The sequence below is a fragment of the Mustela nivalis genome (genome assembly GCF_964662115.1).
Source record: "Mustela nivalis genome assembly, chromosome: 6".
NCBI lineage: Eukaryota > Metazoa > Chordata > Mammalia > Carnivora > Mustelidae > Mustela > Mustela nivalis.
In genome coordinates, this window is record NC_139025.1 from 38,647,297 (window position 1) to 38,670,013 (window position 22,717).

Sequence of the window (22,717 nt, forward strand, 5' to 3'; positions counted from 1 at the left end):
CTACCTCACATCTCTCCTCCCTTCAAATCATCTGCAAAAATGCAAGATTCAATCATAGAAGCAATATTCTCAAAACAGAACAAAACAAAACAGGCAGGGTTCTCAGCACATGCTCCTACTCAGTTGTATAACAAGTGGATAACAGTTGTATTATACACTAGTGATAATGTAAGTTTTAGCACTTATGTTTGTGTGCTTTATCTAACTTTTATATAATAAGGAATGTGAATATTACTATTTTAACTGAACTTTGATACAAATTATTCAATTCAAGCACCTAGAGCAATTTAACGTGAGTACCTTGAGATTTAAGGTGAGCTATTAAAAACTATTACTACTTGGGTGCCTGGGTGGCTCAGTGGGTTAAAGCCTCTGTCTTCAGCTCAGGTCATGATCCCAGGACCCTGGGATCGAGCTCCTCATCTCAGCAGGGAGCCTGCTTCCTGCTTCCTCCTCTCTCTGCCTGCCTCTCTGCCTACTTGTGATCTCTGTCAAATAAATAAATAAAATCTTTAAAAAAACTATTACTACTTATAACTAGTGATCTATGGAAATGAGGATTTTCTTAATGCTGTGTAATTTTTTAAATCCATGCAAATAAATTAGACTGAGGCCACCATGAAAATGTAACAATGTCAACAGCCTGCAACTTCAATTTTTATGTGCACTAGAAATGCCTCATTGTTCTCATTAACTTTAAGTGAATGCTTTAGATGTGAACTTAGAAACAAAATGTACAATAATAAAGGTTTCAAAATCTATTTTATACATATACCAGAGTTCCCAAGTATGGGGGGAAAGATCCAGTTGTTTCCCCCCACCCCCCACCCCCCATTGGCTCTAACATCCTCACTTATTTCTCCTCTGAATTGGCAGGTGAGAGGAAGGGATGGTAGTACAATGATTCCCATCTGGTTCAAGTAAAACCACTAAAAAGTGTGATGACCAATGATCTCACAATAAACCTGAATATAAGTTTAAATGTCACAATTACTCTAGTTGATCAGAATTTGATTAATCAAGAACTATCATCATACTTACTTGCCTTCTCTTAATTACTCAACCAAATTTAAGTGACCAACAAATGACTACCCAAATGAAACACTTGGTAAAAAATTTAAATCCTTTTACTACCTGCTTATGCTTTTAAAGGATATCTGATTTAGCTCACCATGGTGATTATCTCCATACCTTTAGAAATAATTGTACTGTCCACAACTTTAAAGATAATAATTGTTAAAGATGTGGCAACTAAATTTATAAGACAAATTCATAAGAAATTTGAGCCTGGATAAAACATCTAAAGCATAATATACTTAAGCAGTGAAGACTGGGAGAAGAAAAATTTGAGCAAGAGCCAGAATTCTGGAAGAGAAATAAGCCTCGATAAAACAAGTAATATGATACTTCAGAACTGATAAACCTAAGTGCTCCATATCACTTGGCATCAGAGAAATACAAATCAAAACCACAATGAGATATCACCTCACACCAATCAGAATGGCTAAAATGAACAAGTCAGGAAATGACAGATGCTGGCGAGGATGTGGAGAAAGGGGAAACCTCCTACACTGTTGGTGGGAGTGCAAGCTGGTGCAACCACTCTGGAAAACAGCATGGAGGTTCCTCAAAATGTCGAAAATAGAACTGCCCTATGACCCAGCAATTGCACTACTGGGTATTTACCCTAAAGATACAAACGTAGTGATCCAAAGGGACACGTGCACCTGAATGTTTATAGCAGCAATGTCCACAATAGCCAAACTATGGAAAGAACCTAGATGTCCATCAACAGATGAGTGGATAAAGAAGATGTGGTATATATACACAATGGAATACTATGCAGCAAAAGAAATGAAATCTTGCCATTTGCGACAACATGGATGGAACTAAAGCGTATCATGCTTAGCGAAATAAGTCAAGCAGAGAAAGACAACTATCATATGATCTCCCTGATATGAGGAAGTGGTGATCCAACATGGGGGCTTAAGTGGGTAGGAGAAGAATAAATGAAACAAGATGGGATTGGGAGGGAGACAAACCATAAGTGACTCTTAATCTCACAAAACAAACTGAGGGTTGCTGGGGGGAGGGGGGTTGGGAGAAAGGGGGTGGGGTTATGGACATTGGGGAGGGTATGTGCTTTGGTGAGTGCTGTGAAGTGTGTAAACCTGGCGATTCACAGACCTGTACCCCTGGGGATAAAAATATATGTTTATAAAAAGTAAAAAATTAAAAAAAATTTTAATTAAAAATTTTTAAAAAATTAAAAAATTAAAAAAAAGAATTGATAAACCTAAATTAGAAGAAGGTGATGAAAAATGAGTATGTCCTCTATTACATTATCTAGACAAAAAGCAATCAGGAGACCTATAAAAAAGATTTAATATAGAAATTTAACTGATGTTCTTCACATGTGACTATGGGAGCTCTTAAAACATTGCTTAGCTTAAAGCTGTAACTTCCAAAGTTCTTAAGAGTTTCAGCATCTGAACTGCCCAGCTTCTTGTCTACTCAGAGGAAGGCTCTTTTTATCAGGTCATACCCCACAGAATTACAATATTGAACAAGAAATTTCTGGTAGACCACAGCATGTAGGTTCCATACAGATGAATCCTATACTTACTGCACAGTAAGTTTTGTAGACCAGAAGAAAATAGGCAGATTTTCTGCATGTAAATAAGTCATTGTATTTCTCTAAATTATCAATTCCATCTTTGTTGTTTTTATTAAGTATAGGTTAAGTAAAGTTCTGCACTGACATATCTGCATAAAGTGCTATTTCACATCTGCTAATCATAGCAGAAATCAGTTAAGGTTACAGTAAAAATTCTATCTTTTGAACAGTGTGCTTACGCATTTCTATGATTGTTCTGGGACTACTGTTTGAGTAAAGTAGCAAAATAGCTTAATCTTTGTGATATGGTAGTTTTCACACACTTATTATTTTATTATTATTTAATATACAGTACTAGACAAGCTAACAAATGTATCTTGAAATTATTTTGTATAGGAAATACATTTAGGAAAATAATCCAGATGCACTGTCAAGAAGCTTCTTGTATACAAAGTTGAACACCAACAGCCATTTTACAGAGAATGCTTAGTATTCTTTAAATTAACAAGAACACAAAATTTCAGACATTTTAATTCATCTGTGTTGCCTAATTACACAAGAAAAGCCTGTTAGCATTCCTGATTGTAAATATACGGGACTTTAAGAACTGAAGTTAGGGGTGCCTGGATGGCTCAGTCAGTTAGGTGTCTAACTCTTGATCTTAGCACAGGTCATGATCTCGGAGTTATGGGGTTGTGCAATCCAGCCCCATGTCTGCTCTGCACTGAGGGCTTGTCCTTCCTCCTCTGTTCCTCCCCTGCCAGCATGTTCTCTCTCAAATAAATACTTACCAAAAAAAAAAAAAAGAAGAAGAAAAAAAGAACTGAAGTTAGAGCCAAACATTCAAAGCATTAACAGTTGATCCATCCTCTTTCTAATAATGTCTACATTTTTTTTTCAAATCTTTTTTTTCAAACTTTATTTGCTGCTTTAAAAACTCTTTCTTGCTTTGAAACTGTTGTTTTCCACTCCTTTTGTCAGTATCTCTATTACAGTACAAACCTTCTAAAGTTAAATTCCATGATCTAAAGGATGTGGCATTTATAGTTATCTTTATAAAAAGGTCTGTGCCCATTTTTGTTTCTGCTAATTGATGAATGTGTTTATTTCCCCATGCACTCTGCAGTAATATATATTATAGATCTTCTTTATCTTTTTAATTTCTGTCAAGCTGATAGGTGAAAATTGTACATCTCACTGTTTTAATTGCCCTGCTCTTCTTAAAGTTTCAGGCCAGAGGAAATTTCCATGTTCTTCAGTTGGCATTTTGGCCTGCAGCTTTAAATCCAAAGTCAAAGGTACTTACTATGTACACAGTGGTATTCTAAACATTTCTCATCAATTAACTTACTTTTGTATTATTATCACTATGTTACAGATAAGGAACCTGGTTAAATAACTTACCCAAGTTTACAGAGTTAAATAAATGGTAGACCCTATATTCAAACTCAAGCAATTTCGCTTAGAAACTATGCTGTTTACAGTATATTACACTGCCTCTCTGAAACTCATTCTAATTAATAAGTATACATACAGCCAGGCATTATAAAGTTCCAAATTTGTCTACTTCACATCTCCAAAGACATAAAGGAGGGTATGTATGGGGGTTGGCTTTGGAATTTAGGACTTACAAGCCATTCAGAGGGACTCATGGACAAGATCTTTCCTGGAATCTAACTAGAAAGCACCTATAATGGCAATGCTTTGCTCCACTGTCCACCAGCACTTCAAAGCAATACAATAGTATCCTTTAATGGATACTGCCAACTACTAAGGGAAGAGAATCAGAGGATAATAATTCAATCTACCTCAATACTGCCACCAGACGTTAATTTGTACAGAGGACCTATTCAAACATCTCAGCTCACTATTGTTGGTCTTTCATTTGCTCTACATCTGGATCCCCTCAAATTACTACCACAATCATCATTCCAAAATAAGAAATCTGGTGTTATGCCTTCCTTTACGTCCCATCAAATGTACACATGACAAAATCTATTTTCTATGGAAACCCTCCCTTAGCTAGTTCCCTGTCCATCTCTTCATTCTCATTATTTCCTATGTTCTTTGGCCACACTGCAGTTATCAAAAGCATAATATTTCATTATTTCTGGCTTAGTCTTTCTCTGCCTGAGGTACCCTTCTCAATAAGCAGTTTGCTATATTTATTTGAGAAACTTCCAGCATTCAACCCCAGCATTACTTTATTTCTCCTGTCTTCTTAAAACTGTTCCTCTCCCCTAGATCTCACCATTCTGGTAATTCTGCTGTATAAACATGACCCTTGAACAACAGAGATTTGAAATGTGTGGAATTTTTTGACAAATACAATACAGTACTGTAAATGTTATTTTCCTTAGGTTTTCTTAAACCATTTTCTTTTCTCTAGCTTACTGTATAGTAAGAATACAGTATATAAAACATACACAAAATATGTGTTAATAGTTACCAGGAAGGCTTTAATTTGTAGTTAAGTTTTTTGAGGAGAGCTATTTGTAGTTACATTTGGGGGGGAGGAGTCAAAACTTATCCATGGATTTTTGATTATGCAGAGTCAGTGCCCCTAACCACCTGCACTGTTCAAGGGTCAGCTGTATTTATCTTCCTCTAAAATCCTTAATGCTTCTTGGAGGCAGAAAACTGCCTCATTCATCTTTGTATTTTTATTATAAATATTATTTTTAAAATAGATTTTATTTATTCATTTGAGAGAAAGTGAGCAAGCACAAGCGGGGAAGAAGGGCAGAGGAAGAGAGAATCAGGTTTGATCCCAGGTCCATGACCTAAGTCCAAACCAGATGCTTAACTCAATGAGCCACCCAGGCACCCTTCATCTTTGTGTTCTTAATAGAGATGTGCCTAAGTTCAGCTTGGCTTTAGTATTTGGCCCTAATCTTCTATTTGACTTTTGACTTAAGCCCATGGAAGGCTGACCGCCCCTTCAACATTTTTTTAGGATCCCTGAATCTGTGCTTCATCAATATTCCTGTTATAGTACAGACTATGATCATAATTGAACAGCATAATAATATGAGTATCATAAACAAGGCATACTGTTTGGATTTACTGTGATTACCTGGATATGCACTTTCAAATGTAATGAAGCATTTGGTAAGCATCTTGTAAGCATACTAGATACGTTAGAAAAAGGCTACTGATTTAAAAAAAAAAAATCACCAAGCACCACAACAGTGAATGGCACCAATACTATCACCAAGGAGAGCAGATGATTTTGCCAAAGATACCAATTTATTGAAAGAAGTGAAAGCTTTTAAGATTATTTTCCCTTATCACTCTGATCTATAATGTTTTTTACTGTTTTGTCCTAAGCTAATGTGGACAGGAAAATGCATGAGCTGTAGTTAATGCTATTAACCAATTAAATCAATACCTTTATAATTATGTCCTCCTAGCCCAGTTGTAAACAGAAGATTGAATCTCTTTTCTACAATCTTTTTTAAGAAGGTATCGTAATTTTCATCCTAAGACATGAAAGTCTTCATTATGTTGACTTCTTTTTTTAAAAAAAGATTTTCTTTTTTTATTTGGCAGACAGAGATCCCAAGTGGGCAGAGAGAGAGGAGGAAGCAGGCTCCCTGCTGAGCGTAGAGCCCAATGTGGAGCTGCATCCCAGACCCTGGGACCATGACCTCAGCAGAAGGCAGAGGCTTAACCCACTGAGCCACCCAGGCGCTCCTGATTTCTAATCCTATTGGCTTTTTTCAAGGGGAGGTTACCCTTAGACAAGTATATGTATTATTTAGAGTATTCTTATGATTAATAGGATTTGTTGTTCTATTTTCTACTTGGTAATTGCTGCAAAACCAGAATAGTTCAAACAGATTATGTTTAATAAAAAAATGTGTTCCTACTTAATGGAAAAAACAGCAAAATTTGACATTTCAAATTAAGTATAAATTACATTTTCAGGATAGCTAGCTATTTATAGTTTTCTCCAGGAAAATGTCTTCTGATCAATAAACTTAAAAGTGAACTTTTAGGATATTTATGTGAGAGAACTTCATTCATTAATTCAACAAGTATTTCTTAGTCATCTCCAAGGAGCCAGACACTGTTCTCAGCATAGGGCAATAAGCAAAATAGACCATGTTATTATTCCCATGGAGCTTATATTCTAGGACAAATGTATCTTTATATTTCTTGTCTTTACGTGATAGTAGTTACTAGGGTCAATCTATAACTGACAGTACATTAGCTCTAGGGATCATCTTTCCATAAAATCAAAGAGTCAAAATTAAGACAAGGCAAAAATCTACAAAAATTAATCTGTGCTTATAGAAGAAGTTACAATATAGCATTATGTGAAAACAGGTCATACAACAAAATTTGAGTATGAATCCATTTCTGTAAGGCATGTGTACATATGTAAATAAATGTGTATATAAGTACACATATACATATGGATATGTAAGTTTTAAGTGCATAGATAAAACCAGAAAGATTCAACGATATATAGTTTGCAAAGTTTACAAATATTAGTAGCAGTTTCAAGATAACAGGATCACAGAATATTTTATACTTTGAGAAAAATTCATCAGTGAACTGACACTATTTTAATGCACCTGCATTTGTCAGAAAAATCCAAAAGAAGTAGTCATCTTACTTTTAAATTTGTTTTACAGAAAGATTAACTAGAAATGAGTTAAATGTTTTCTTCATTTGGGGAATGAAGCAGGAACAATCCTATTTCTTTCCAGGAAGCGGAAAGCAGAGACTAAGTAAGCAGTATAATTTAGTATTTTAAGTTTCTTATTCTAATTAGTGGCTTTTGAAAATTTAATTTCATGGTTAACTTGAAATTCCAAAATTAAGTGAAATGGTTTCTAAAGAAAATATTCAGAATATATGTACTTATTTTATTTTTGAAAGCAACTTAAATTTCTTGGTTTAGGTGTTTATTACCTTACTAGCTTGGTAATATCTTATAAAAATATCCACAATCAGAGAAAAGATGGGTTAGTTCCCTTCCAATAATCTCACGAAAATGCCTAAATATTCAATTTTCTAATGCTATAGTAAAATAAACAAGAAAGAATCACTGTTTTAAATTCAGGGTAGAGTCAAAATAAATGTATACTACATCTGAGGTAGCATCAATGTGAAAATGTTCTACTTATACATTAAATCAATTTATTAATTAACAGATTTACATTTGTTGACAATATTGTGTATTAAAATTCTGTCTGGGGCGCCTGGGTGGCTCAGTGGGTTAAGCCGCTGCCTTCAGCTCAGGTCATGATCTCAGGGTCCTGGGATCGAGTCCTGCATTGGGCTCTCTGCTCAGCAGGGAGCCTGCTTCCTCCTCCTCTCTCTCTCTGCCTGCCTCTATGCCTACTTGTGATCTCTCTCTGTCAAATAAATAAATAAAATCTTAAAAAAAAAAATTCTGTCTGTAAAAAGAATATGCTTTTGTTTTTAGATTACTCCTAGATAGTGATTTAAATAAACTCTCTCCTGGTTCAGAATTGGTATTGAGCCTCTCAAAAAAAATCTCTGATCCCCTAATATATATAAAGTAGGAGATAAATAATACCAAAAATGTTTATGTGAAATTGTTACTCTAAGACGGAGGTTCTCTAATTTTAGCTTGTATCACAATCACCTGGAGGGATTCTACAAACACAGATTCTGGGCCTTACCCAGAGTTTGATTCGAGAGGGCACGATGGGGCCTCAGAATCTCCTCCATAAGTTAACAGGTAAGTACCAATGATGCCAGTCTGGAGAACACTTTGAGCCCCTCTACTCTCAGAAAATACTTCATGTGTCTTTCAAAAATACTCAGAGTAAAAAATTGTTCAACACCCCAAAATGGTTAAACACTTTCTCTAAAAAAAATCTGCCCAAATGCTTTTACATATATCCAACCTCTTAGAAATTAACACTGCCACATACTTAGGAATGCAAAAACTACAAAATACACTAAGAACTTTGACTAGATTAGGCATGGGTTGACCTGTGGTATACATCACAATCACCAGTGGAACTTTTTTCCTAGATATCTGTGCCTAAATCCTAACCCTGGAAACTCAAATTGTAGACCTGGCATGTCTCTTTAAAAAACAATCTCCCAGATGATTCTGATTAGCATTCTTAGCTATTCAAGGTTTGTACTTCACCTATGGGTACTTGTGAAGTTTACAAATTCTTAGAGTTGATCTTAGCCAAAAGACCGAGAAACAGTAAATCTACAAATTCCTGAGTCTCACCTCAAAATTACCAGATCAGAATCTCTGGGGGTGGGTACCTGGAAATCCTTTTATTAACTAAACACCCAGATGATTTTTAAGCCACGAAAGTTTGAAAACCATTAGAATGTCTTATAGCAGAGATTAAATAGGTTAGCCAGAGAATTCTGAAAAATAAATAAAATTTATTTTTAGCTGCAACTACATACACATACTATGACAATTATGTTTTTCAGGTAGAATACTGCACCGAGTAGTTGGGTGATACTGTATAGAATGATTGCTGGAAATGAGAAGCTAGAGGTACAATTCAATGACAAGCAAGTAATAAAGTCTGTGCTTAATATAACAGAAGAGAATAATTAGGCTTCAAGGATGACCAAATGAAAAATGTAGTAACTACAGAATGATTTTTGCAACTCTTTGAAAAATTTTTAAGAATTATCTTTAAATCTCTTTACAAATGCCATAAACATAAAAGGGGTTGAAAATAACTGTTCACAAATAACAGCTGTGTGTTAGTGGCTTTACCCCACATCACCTACTCTATCACTCTTCTCCCTTGGCCCTCTCAGCTTGTAAATGCTTTTGTTTTCCTGATTTCATGCTTTTCAAGAGTAATAGAACTGAAACTGGAACTTAAAGGTCAATGACACTATATGAGTTTGTGGATGTGTGTATGCAGAAGAACATGTTCTTAATTATTTCCTTAAATATAACAGGAGATAGGTAAGTTATAATAAGTATTTACACAATTGAAAAAATTCACATGTATTAGAATAAAGGTATACACATAGAAATCACACGCTGAAGATTTCTCCTATTTAGTTCTAAATCCTGACCATAATGAAGATTCTGGAAATAACAAATGAGCTCTCCTAAGCAAATGTCTTGGTCCTTCACCTACGCTAATCCATCCTATCCAATGTTAGCCAATAAATTCTCCCAACTAACTCTCTGATCCCTATTTCCTTGTATATAAAAAGGGAATGAGGGGTGCCTGGGTGGCTCAGTGGGTTAAAGCCTCTACCTTTGGCTCAGGTCATGATCCCAGGGTCCTGGGATCGAGCCCCGCATTGGGCTCTCTGCTCAGTGGGGAGTCTGCTTCCTCCTCTCTCTCTCTCTCTCTGCCTGCCTCTCTGCCTACTTGTGATCTGTCAAATAAATAAAATCTTAAAAAAAAAAAAAAAAAACGGGAATGAGTAACACTATTAATAAGTGGCAGGTCTCAGATTCCACCTGAGACTGAAACCCCCATATTTAATACAGCCTATGCCCTGCCACAAATCAGAAGCTCAATAATATTTAAATCAAAATATTAAAGGAATTTGGGGATGTTTTTACTTAGGAAAATAACTAACTACCTTCTTGTATTTGAAAGGGATGTCACATGGAAGAAGGCAAGTTAGGCGATTTATTCAACTGCAGAGAGTAACACATGGGAGTTAGAAGATGGCAAGGGTTTTCATCAGCAGAATTAAAGCAGTGTTAAAGGTGAACTTTAACAATTTTTAAACTGTATTCTCATTCTGATGGCAACGTAAGAAAAAGGAAAAAGGCATATTCTGGATCATCTAAATGATCTCTACATAGGTCTATATTTTTCCTACAAGCCTTCTGTGTTTGAAGTTACATTTGTTTATAATCAAATTTGGTACCAAATAATCACAAAAAGGAACAGTTACATTTTTTAATGTGTACACGCAGAATAAGGTTGGTGGGTACATCTCAAAGCTTCACAGGGATTAGTTTGCTTCAAAAGAGATTTAAACATTAGTGAGTGTTAAGAAATACAAGAATAAAAAACTTTCTAACATTTCAAGTTGCCAAAAATGAGTAGACTATTTTGTAAGAGTGCTTTTATGTCTAAAAAATTTCTCAAAGCAGACACTAACTTAGTAAACACAATTTAGAGGATACTGCTGTGATAACTGATATTAATAACAAAACTTAAATACTAAAGTCTGTAATTTTCAAAATCCCAAACTTGAAATTACTTAAAAATGAAAGATATAATACATAATATATGTTATCAGTTAACACCAAAAACTCAAATGTGGCCTGAGCCATCAGAATTCAATGATCTGCTTGACAAATTACATGCACAAATATCCTTTGAATAAATGAATATATGTTAATCTGTTACAAGCCATAGTGGTTAGATGCTAGAGTCTTGGGATGAAAAAAATTTTGGAACCATTAAAATAAATGAACTCATTCACATTACCCAAGAAAAATACCCCTTCCTCCATTCACGGTGAAGGCTTTAATTACTGGTCTGACATACAACCCATTTAAACATTTTAGCCATGTTATCTGCGAAAGCAAGGGAATTCCAACTCTCTTCTGCAAACAGGTTAAAAGACACTTAATGAATTCCTGACGCCAAAAGAGCATGGAAAAGTAGGCTTTCTTAATTTGCCATCTCCAACAGCCAAATAAAGAGCCTTTCTCCTTTACCATTATCACTATGGAAAATGATATTTTAAATAGCATGTGTATACCAAAAAAAGCATCTTCATTTAATCTGTAAAAGGCCAGACATTCATTAAAACAAAACAAAACAAACAAAAAAACCCCAAACTGATGTAGAGGAGAAGCACCACTAATATTCTTACCCCTCTTAAATAGGTTCACTGATGGTGTGGCCCAAAGGACATCATCCTTTGTCAGACTGTCCCAAAGAAGGCTAGAGTGATTCTCAGTAATTTGAGACTTCAAGAGAGTGACTCTTCTGAAACTTAGTAATTATTATAAAAATGAATCTAACGATAGTTTCTAGTTTATTTAGTCCCTACTTTGTGGTCTGAACTCTGTTTCACAAGGGTTAAGATCTCTTTTATCCTCACAACAATCCTATAAGGTAAATATTATCATCCTAATCTATAGATGAGGAAAGTTAAGACCTAGAAAGGTAATGCAACTTGTACAAGATCACATAGCTATATGTGGTAAAGCAAGCAGCCAACCTCGAAAGCCCAAGTTCTTAGCTATTAGTCATTCCTATCTTTTCCTAAGGAAAAGAAATGAAAACCCTAACCCTAAAAGCTGAGAAGAGACTCTCAGCTTTCCCAAAGGCACAGCAAGAATATTTGTAGAACAGTTATGATTGGTAAAAAAAAAAAAAAACAACTAGAATATGAATTCAGTTGATTTTCAACAAAAACCTATAGCCCATTCATTACAATACCAGCAATGATCAAAAGTCCTAGATAAGGAGATAATTAATAAGCTACACCAAGGCAATCAAATACTTTACAATATGACATTTGACTCATGTAATCAGGGAACCCCACTGACACAGTTAAAAATGGATAGTCCAAGCAAGGCAAATCGGCCTTCATACAAAAGGCTGATACACGGATACTAGAAAGGAGAGGGAGTTTTCTTTTCACTTTTTAAAATACAAACTGTGGGGCACCAGGGTGGCTCAAGTGGGTTAAGGCCTCTGCCTTCAGCTTGGGTCATGATCCCAGGGTCCTGGGATGGAGCCCCGTTTAGCCTGCCAAGGAGAGAGCCCACTTCCCCCATCCTCTCTGCCTGCTTGTCATCGCTGTCCAAAAAAAAAAAAAATCTTAAAAAAAATAAAATAAAATAAAATACAAACTGTATGAATGCAGGCATGGGAATGCTAGGTGCCATCTTTCATACCATACAGATACCCTGTCAGTGGCTTAAAGAGGCCAACCTGCAAGTAGAACAAAGGCATATAGGCAAAGTCATATTCAAGAGAAAGTCAGGAATTAACACTGTGAGGACACCACTTGAGACTCTGGATTTAACTGTCCTACAACCAAAACTAGACTGTGTAAGCCAATAACTGGCTTCCCCCTTAAACTAGCTTGAGCTGTGTTTCATCACTGCAATAAAAAGAATCCCAATAGGGCGCCTGGGTGGCTCAGTGGGTTAAGCCGCTGCCTTTGGCTCAGGTCATGATCTCAGAGTCCTGGGATAGAGTCCCGCATCGGGCTCTCTGCTCAGCAGAGAGCCTGCTTCCCTCTCTCTCTCTCTGCCTGCCTCTCCATCTACTTGTGATTTCTCTCTGTCAAATAAATAAATAAAATCTTAAAAAAAAGAATCCCAATACACTTACAAACTCCCAAGTTAGAACTAACTGTTCTAAACTTCCAGGAAGTTTGGACCTTTTTTTTTTTTTAATGAAAATAAGTCATTTCAATTATTTTTTAAAATAAGTTACCAACTAAATGGGACTTTATCAACAAAAAACAGTTATAGACCTTTTTAATCAAGTATTTTTCTGAAAACACACTGGCAGATCAAATCTTTCTAAGTCCCTAGAAAAACTTAATTCTCATTTTAGAGGAGCTTAACTTCACTTCTCATAAAGCTTCCCTGACAACTGTTCTCTGTTGTTAATTTTTAAGCTGGTTGTTACACACAAACAAACCCTTAAAAACACAATCTCCTCACTATGTCCATTATCATAAAAACACAAGATAACAAATGTTGGGGAGGATATGGAGTAATAGGAACCCCTGTGCACTACTGGTACAAATGTAAAATGGTGCAGTCACTATGTAAAACAGTATGTGAGTTCCTCAAAAAAATAAAAAATACCATATGATTCAGCAACATACTTCTGGGGATATATCCAAAAGATTGAAAACAAAATCTTTAAGAGATATTTGTACACCTGTGTTCACAGCAGCAGTATTCACAATAGCCAACAGGTGGACGCAACCTAAGTGTCCACAGAAAGATGAATGGATGAACAAAATGTGGCAAATATTAGCCTTAAAAAAGAAGGAAATTTTCACACATGCCTACAACATGGGGGATTCTTAAAGACATTATGTTAAGTGAAATAAACCAGCCACAAAAAGACAAAAATCTGCATGATTCCACATATATATAAGGTATTTACTAATCAAATTTATAGTAGAATGATGGTTGTCAGGAACTAGGAGGGGGAAACTGGGAGACCTGTTTAAATGGTTACAATTTCAGTTTTACAAGGTAAAAAAAATTCTGGTTACAGAATGTGAATATACTTAACACTCTTGAAGTGTACACCTAGGAATGTTTAAGATGGAAATTTTACATTATATAATATTTACATTATATATATATATTTTAATTTTTTATTTTTTATAAACATATATTTTAATCCCCAGGGGTACTACATTATATATATATATTTTTAACCACAATTAAAAACCTCACAGTACTTCAAAAGCTATGGAAAAATAAGTCATGAGGAAATCACTTAAATTTTCTTTTTATAAATTTAGATTTTATGTCTTACATTTTTCTGAAAGGGTCATGTCTTGCAAATGATATGGGTTTGATAGTTTTTTTTATTTCAAAAAACATGAATTTTAATATAAAACTCAATACACATACAAAATAGTTAATTCCCTTTTTAAAAAAGATTATATTTTAAAGAGAGAGGATACAGGGGGAGGAGCAGAGGAAGAGGGAGAGAATCTCAGCAGACTCCCCACCAGTGGAGGGGTGATGGGCTGGATCTCAGGACCCTGAGTTCACAAAATGAGCTGAAATCAAGAGTCTGATGCTTAACGAACTGAGCTACCCAGTTGTCCCCCAAATAATTAATTCCTGATGCTCCAAAAAATAGATAGGGATAAAATTATTTTTAAAATTCCAAGATCTAGTTATTTCAAAAATTCTTGCCAAACTCTTACCCAAAATACAGAGCAACATGACTGACTTATATTAGCTTCAAATTATTTTTCTAGTTCTATAGTTAAGCAGAAAACATACACAACACATACACTGCAAGTAGCAGAAAGTGGGTTAAAATCCACCAACCAGATAGTTAGTTCCACCATTAAAAAAAAAAAGATAAAAAAAGAATATTCTTATGAATTAAAATCAATTTCTTAATAGAGAACAAATCCACAACACATATTATTTTTTCCCACTTTAGAAACACTTATGTTAACAATCTTAGGTTAAGTGTCTAAATTATAGAAATTGTATTTTAAGAGGACACATTTATGAATAAACACAGTAATCTAACCAAATCTTTAATATCCACATATGGTAATAGTTTTTTTTTTTTTTTTTTTTTTTTACCACCGAACATAATAAACTGTTATGGGTTCTTCAGAAAACATCAATAGAGACTAATCTCCCTCAGCCTCCTACACACATTCTTGACATACAATAATAGAATAGAACCACAAAATCTTAACTTTGAGCCCATACAAAGATAATGGAAATCAGCAGGTAGAAAGATTGAACATTCCCCAGACTGCACAAAATGCTTTGTAGTGGACCACTGATATGAACTACCATAGCACAAGTAAAAGAATGTACAAACATAGACTTCATACAAATCAAGCCTCCAAAATTAGACTAATATAGAGTATGAAGCCTTGCCTTGAGAGAGAGAAGCCAATAGTTTTAACTGGAGAAATTCAAAAGTAAAGTTTTTCTATCACGCAGGCTCACATTCTTTACTGGGAGTATTTTGTTAACTCATGTTTAGCAAAGATAAATATAAAGTTGTCTACTCTAAACTGTGGTGTTGAGACAAAAAATGTTTAAGTTACCGCCACCCCAACACTATGGTGTCTTGCACATATCTTGCTGAAAGAGTAGTGTATGTATTTATGACTCCAGTCTCTGAAATCCAGAGTAAATTCAAGTGGCCTATTTGTGGAGGAAGGAGGGGTATACAAAATTGTGAAGAAGGGGATAGAGAACAAATACTCAAGAATAATTGGTGAATCATGAGAGACTATGGACTCTGAAAAACAATCTGAGGGGTTTGAAGTGGGGGAGGGGGATGGGAGGTTGGGGTACCAGGTGGGGGGTATTATAGAGGGCACGGATTGCATGGAGCACTGGGTGTGGTGAAACAATAATGAATACTGTTTTTCTGAAAATAAATAAATCAATTTAAAAAAAAAAGAATAATTGGTGCTAGATGCCAACATAACCCAGGGTGTACTGTTTTAGATGGGAAGGAACCCCCCCCTTCTCTTTAAATCTAAATTCAGTGTTAGTCTTTTCATTTTTAGGAGACTTAGAAAAGATGCATGAAGGTGGGGAGGAGAACTAACACAAGAAATATCTGGAAACACCTGCAAAAAAAAAAGTGTGTTTAAGTGTTGTGTAAGTTCAAACTAGAACAATAGGTAACAACTATTTTCAATTATAGTGTTACCAAGATTCCCAAACCAGACAGACACTGAACATTATCTCATTTAATCTTCACAATAACCTCTGAGATAGTTGCTATTATTGTCATCATTTGAAAAGGAAGAAATAGGCTCAGAACCATTCAGTAACTTGCCTAAGCTCACAAAGTTAACAAGTGAAAAAACTGAATTCTTAGTTCTAATTAAGAGGTGTCTAGGTCCAGATCCTATGTTCTCAAGTACCAGGCATGTTCTTTTTCAAAAAAGAAAATCAAAGTAAAATTATAACAAGAAGAGAGCTTACTAATAGAGAGCTTCTTGACTTTTAATGACCAAAAGTTAAAGAAGTTAAGAAATGTCCATTCTCAGAGATTTTAATGATCCAATAACTAGTTTTGGATACTGAAAGAGTTTGGCCTGAAACCTGGAAGAGAACAATAAACCACTTAACCTTCCCTTTGAGATCTAAAAAAATTGCTATTAAGGTGCTATTAAGTCCAGTCCCTACCTACTGCTAAGGCATCAACATGACATTCCCTGTTAAACCCATTATAACCATTTCTTCCAACGCTTTTGATTTTCCTAGACCTTCTTTCAAGAAAACAAGTTCGCCTCCCCAACCTGGGCTCAAGAGCACATTTAAAGTGGAAAAACTGTAAGGAGAAAATACCTTTTCCCATAATCTCTCAGTTAACTTTCCAAAAAGTTTTAAAATTAGTCAGAAAATGGTAAAAACCACAAAGTGATAAAAAAAAAAACTTTAACAAATAACATCTAAATGTTGAGTAGCCACTTACTGTTTAACTTCCAAGTTATAAGAACCTCTGTATTAAGAAATATGACTCAATCTGACCCAAGTTTGCTGAATTTTCAAATGAGAATATTTTTGAAAATAACAGATGGGACTGAGCAAAAATCTAAGAATTGGTTTAGAATTGGGAGTGATGCACAGTAACCAATTCATTTATATTAAAGCTGCTTGTGATATCCCAAATGATGAACTGCAAAGGAAAAATGAGTACAATATTACATATAAAAAGGGACTGGTGCATAACTTGATGCACAATATTAATATGATTCAGCATATAATAAGGACTGAAAATTGGCACTACACAGAGGTAATCTGCTTTAGGTTTATAATCTAGCAGCCTCATCATTTCATCAAAAGCACTGTAATCACTTCTGCAACATTAATTGCAATTAATTCCTGTCAACTCTTGGACTTAAGTCTAGACCTGTCTACTCACTTTTTGAATTTTATAAGAGCTTTCTCCGGTGTACACAAACTGAGAATTTATCATTCCACTAAATAAAAACCAAAATGGTATCTACAAAACAGCAACACCACCACCCAGTTTATCTTCTGCTGATACTGATTAGGAAAGTTAATCTCTCCCAGAAGAGTGGAAGGATTTTAAGGAGTAAAGCTTCTACTAACCACAACTCATAAATCTCCAATTCCTGAAAATGATTTCCACAAAGGTTAAAATACCCAAAATGTACAAATTGTGTGTATGGGGGTGGGGGGGTGGAATACTCTTAATTCCATTGGTTCCACTTACAATTCTTAATCCTATAATGTACCACCTAGACTCAAACTTGAAGGGGTTTTAAAAACTTGCAATAAGTTCTAACAGAATGATTATTTTCGTCGGATATATCCAGAAGGTTTTCCTTTAATATACTTTAATTTCATGAAAATAAAATAGTTCTAAAAATGCTGAAGCTACATTTCATTTGCTGCGATCACATCCTCCCCCCCCCATTTCATTAATATTGTTTGCCTAAATTCTACCGGCCCCTATATTTTTACTAAGATACTTTTAAGAATGAATGAGGCACACATTAATTTATAACGTCTGGGCTCTCTTGACAGCTGATATAAATACAAGTACCCAATTCTGACGTTCTCTTTAAAATGTGACGATTTCTCCAAATTTCCGTTACTCTCTCAGTCTAGACGAGTGTTTCAAGGCGATTAAAACAAAGCAAAACAAAACAAAACCTGCACGTGCAAACTAAAGTTAGCATCTGCAAGCCACCGAGACAAATCCCTAATGCACAAAGGCAAAGACCCCCGCCGCGGCTAGACAACCGCACGGCCAGATCGCATCCGACCACGCGAGCCCTTCCGTGGGAAACCCAGGGCCCCGAGCCCACTGGGAAGCCGGGACCGGCGCGCAGGGTCCTCCCCGGGGCCGAATTTGCCATGGAACCGGAGAGAATGGGGGCGGGAAGGAGCGGAAGCTCGGGTGCAAACGGCGGCGACCGAGCTGCGGCTCGTTTCTCTTCCCGGGGTTTTCGGGCTAGGGGAAGTCCACCCGGATGGAGGTTGAGGGCAGGCCGGGTTTTCACGGCGGGCAGGAGGGCGGTGCGAGGCCCAGGCGGCCGGGAGGCGAGGGCTAGCCGGGCTCGGCTCCCGGCCCCCGAAAGCACTTTCGACGCGTCTCCCACCCCCCACGACAAGATGGCGACGTGGGCAGCGGGGGAGCCCGGCCGGCGAGGCTGGGGGAGAGGGGAGGGGAGAAGAGGCAGAAACAAAAAGGCGCCCCCCCCCCCAACCCCGGAACGCTGAGGCCGGCCCGCGAGCCCAGGGCGGCGGGCGGGCGGGCGGGCGGGCGGGCAGGGGCATCGGCGGAGAACGCGGCTGGCGGAAGACATGGGCTTACTTTTTCTTGTCGTTCGCGCCGCCGGCGCCCTCCATGGCGAATCGGTCCCCGAGAAGCCTTCACGGCCGGCCGCCCCCAGGCTCGCTCCGGCCTAAGCGCTGGTTCCCTCCACACGCGGGGAAAGAAGGGGAGGCACGTCCAGAGGTGGGAGGTGCAAGGCGGGAAACCCCTCGTAAAACGCAGGAAGGAGGAGCAGGAGGCAATCGCAAGGGTCCAGGTCCGGCTCCGAAGAGCCTCCCCTCCGGCTGCTTGTCAAGGCCCGGCCCAACGCACTGGCCGAAGCGGCGACGAGGCCAATTCTCGCGTCCCCTCAGACGAGGCGGCTCTGTGCACTGAGGAGCTGAGACAGCGGCAGGGGGCGGGCAAGGGCGGAGGCGCGCTCGGCCGCGCGCAGGGGATAAGGGGAGGAGGGTGTCGGGGGCGCGCCCGCCCGCGGAGCCCCGCTCGCGCACACGCAAGCCCGCCTCACCTGAGGGGAGGCGGGTTCCCTGAGAGCCAATGGCGAGGGACGCAGGCGGCCAGTCCCACCCCAGCCCACGTCTGTCTCGGCCAATCAGGAGGCGGTCAGCTGAGGCACAGCTGGGTCGCGCTGCCGCGCTCACGTGCTCGTCTGTGTGCAGCTGCAGAGGAAAGAGAAAGGAGCTGGGGTGCGGCCAACGTGGGTCTGGGGACGCTCTGCCTTCTTAGGGATAGCAGCGGCTGGCTTTGGGAGGCGCTGCTGAGAAGGGATTGGGGTTTTTTGGGTCTCAAGCCTGCATCACATTTCCTGCTCTCGGTGCAGCAAGTCTCCCGCTCTCTTTTTCTTCTTCTATGGCTGTGTTGTGCAGGGTTGCCGCCGGCTCTGCTAAGTTCCAGTTTAACAAAGCCGACTTTTCGTGTCGGGGCAGAAAACCCTTTCGACCCTTCGCTTAGATGTGTTCCAGTGGGGTTTTTCTTGCCAGGTTATCCAACCACGGGCCATGTCACCAATCGCGCTCTTTGCCGTAGAACACAAGGGTACAGTCCTTGCCCACTACATTTTTCTGTGATGAAGTTTGGTTACTGGATAAATGCAAATAAAAATGTAAAGCAAACAAACCCCTCATGCTGTAAACTTCTCAAGGGAAGTAGTTAAGGTAACGGAAATTTTTAAAAATCTGAAATTATTTTGGCATTTACAAATAGGGGTAAGTGGCTTTAATAAAAGAGCATAAACCAGAATTTCAGGGAAGGAGGAAGAAAATGGCTTTAGGTAGGTTTTCATTTTACTTTCTTGTTGCTTGTAAAAGAGCCAAATATAATCTTAGACTGGGAAAAGATGAGACTCATTACCTTTAATTCATTGTGGAGACTGAAAAGAGGAAGGATTCTCCAAACCCACCACCCAGAATTGGGCAAGGAGGGGACTGCTGAGCCGGAGTTAACTTGATGTGGTGGCGGCCAGTATTGTCTGCTTGCTAACTGGAGTTTGCAATTCTCTGAGTAAAATTTAATCATTTTTTGGATTTGAAAGTATATATTTAAGGACTGTCGGTCTTTTAAACAAAGAATGTATTTTGAGTTCAACAAAGAATCATTGCACTTTCATCTCCAGTGGACACTGGATTATTTTACTTCTCACATTTGTCTTATTAGTGACATTTACAATCCTGCTTTGAATTGTATATTATTGTGGATATCTGTAGTGGATTCAGTTATATTGATGTGTAAAAACAAGGGTCTATATAACATGGCACTAAACTGTTAACCATTGATTCATAAAGCACCTTATTTTAACTGGTCAGTAGACCCATAAAGGTATAAAGACTGATCTTAATGTTAGTTGTTTTTTTGTTTTGTTTTGTTTTGTTTTTTAGATTTACGTTGCTGAATGATATGTTTTCTTTAAAAATACCATTGGAAATGCCTGAAAAGGGGAAAGGACCAAAAGTATTTACTCATGTATTGTTTTTAAATTCTGAAATGGATAACTTGGGAAAATACAAACCTTTTAAGTTAACATCCTGAAAATTCAATGTTAAACATGGTGAGTTATGCCAGTCAGGAGTAAGTTTGGATATAGACTCTGACACTTACTAACAAGTTTTTAAATTTCTCAGTGCCTCAGTTTACTCATGTATGTCTATGTCAAAGAATTATGGCATAACTCAGCAAGCTAATACATTGTAAAGCATGTAGAATAATACCTGGCACATAGTAATCAGTTAATAAATGTTAGCATTAGTATTGTAGGTGGGGTTTTTTCCATTATTATTCTTATTATTATCCCCAGATTTGTGCCTCTGCTAGTAATAATTACTTGGGCCTCTGCCACAGTTCAGCAAGTTTTAACTATCCAAGAATGTCTATTACATTAATATAAGTCCACATATATTCTCTATTTTCAACTTTGGAACTGCCCATGGGTTCCTATTCTTGTATGTAAACATGATGGCAGAGATCTTCAATCAGTTTCTTTCTCATTATACTTGTAAGAAATTCTCTTTAGCCAGTGATTACAGTCAAAGTGTATAATGTTCGTTATATAAAAACAGAGCATTAAAAAAAAAAAAGATTTTATTTATTTATTTGCCAGAGTAAGAGACCACAAGCAGAGGGAGCAGCAGGCAGAGGGAGAATCACGTTCCCTGCTCAGCAGAGCGCCTACTGCGGGGCTCCATCTCACGACCCTAGGATCATGACTTGAGCCAAAGGCGGATGCTTAACCAACTAAGCTATCCAGGTACCCCAAGAGCATTCTGTAATAGCCAATCTAAATCACTGAAGAAACAATTTGAGCATTTTGAAAGTTTAAAGCAGAAGGATAATTTAATCAGCAAAAGATATTTTGAACATTTACTAAATTTACCTCCAAAATATGTAGAATATGCTGTTTTATGTATGTGTGAAGAAATATGTATGTATATATGTTTATACACACATATACGTATATGAGCATGGAAAGCAGTAATAATCAGTTTGGTTTCACATAATTACAAATGAGCCAAATAGTATTCCATAATCCAAACAGTCCTGTTAAGTAACAGAATTTGAAAAAGCAAAGTTTTCTTGGAATAGAATTTTAAATCATTCTCTTTATAACCACCTATTAATAAATGTATTTGGATTATTACAATTTAAATAACCCTTAGTGAATAGTCTTATTTATTCCTTTTGTAAGTGTTCAAATTTGAACCCAAAATACTCTGCAGAGCTTTCTACGTAGACAGACAGATGACTTGCAAATGATTTGACTCTTAACCCACATTAGTACGAAGCAGGAAGTTGGGCAGTGACTGAGGAGGAGGCAAGGTAAAACTTGAAATTTGGATTACTACTAAATAATACGGAGCATTGACACTTTTAAAGAGTGAAACACGTCAGATTCAGATAGTTTAGAATGTATCAAACTATATGGGAAGAACTTGTGGTCAGTTAGTGAGTCTTGTCTTATTATTACTCTTTCTTCCTCCCCCACCTTCGACCTTTGTATTATAAGAACAATAACAGACCAAAAGGAGATCATTGGGAAGGAAATTGTTTAAGAGAGAACACATTAAAAAATCTTTTGTTTTTTCTTTCAAGGATCAAAACAAAATAAATAACTATATTTGTCTGAGAGAATAAGAATAACCTGAAAATTTTCCACTAGCACTTTTTAATTCTGGGAGATTTTAAGCATAATTTTACAGAGAAATGTTGAAAGATTTTCAGTTTCTGGCCCAACATGTAAAGAGCTTGGAAGCTCCCATTCTCACAATAAGAAAATAAAGCTGAACAAACTGAAAACCAACAATTCTTCTTAGATCCATCAGAGAATTGAGGTCACTGAGCAAACTGCTGCCCTGAAAACTGAAGAGACAGACGGATAGAGGGAATCGCAGCTTACCGGAAGATCACGGTTTTACCAGGAGCAGAAGCCAGCAGCTGAAGCCAACATGACAGTTGGAGCAAATATCAGTGGGAATACTTTAAATTCTAATTGTGGAATTGCTGGAGGCTCTGTGTAGACCTGCTCGAGAGCTAAAAATTCAATGGCTCAGCCTTAGAGGTGTCCCACAACTTTTCTCAGTTTTACCTTCAGGAGCCCTTAAATACATTCTCACTGTGAAGATCTAAGAAATCTTCATGGGGG

General features: G+C 37.3%; 1 protein-coding gene across 1 annotated transcript in view; it reads right to left on the reverse strand.

Moving 5' to 3' along the window:
- HIF1A (hypoxia inducible factor 1 subunit alpha) overlaps positions 1–19,160 on the reverse strand; it is a 41,435-nt gene extending 22,275 nt beyond the window's left edge. Inside the window, exon 1 of the mRNA XM_082734930.1 lies at positions 18,625–19,160. Within this exon, the coding sequence (XP_082591056.1) occupies positions 18,625–18,659 (35 nt within the window). The 5' untranslated portion in view covers positions 18,660–19,160. The remainder of the gene's footprint in view (positions 1–18,624) is intronic.
- Positions 19,161–22,717: the final 3,557 nt, after the last annotated feature.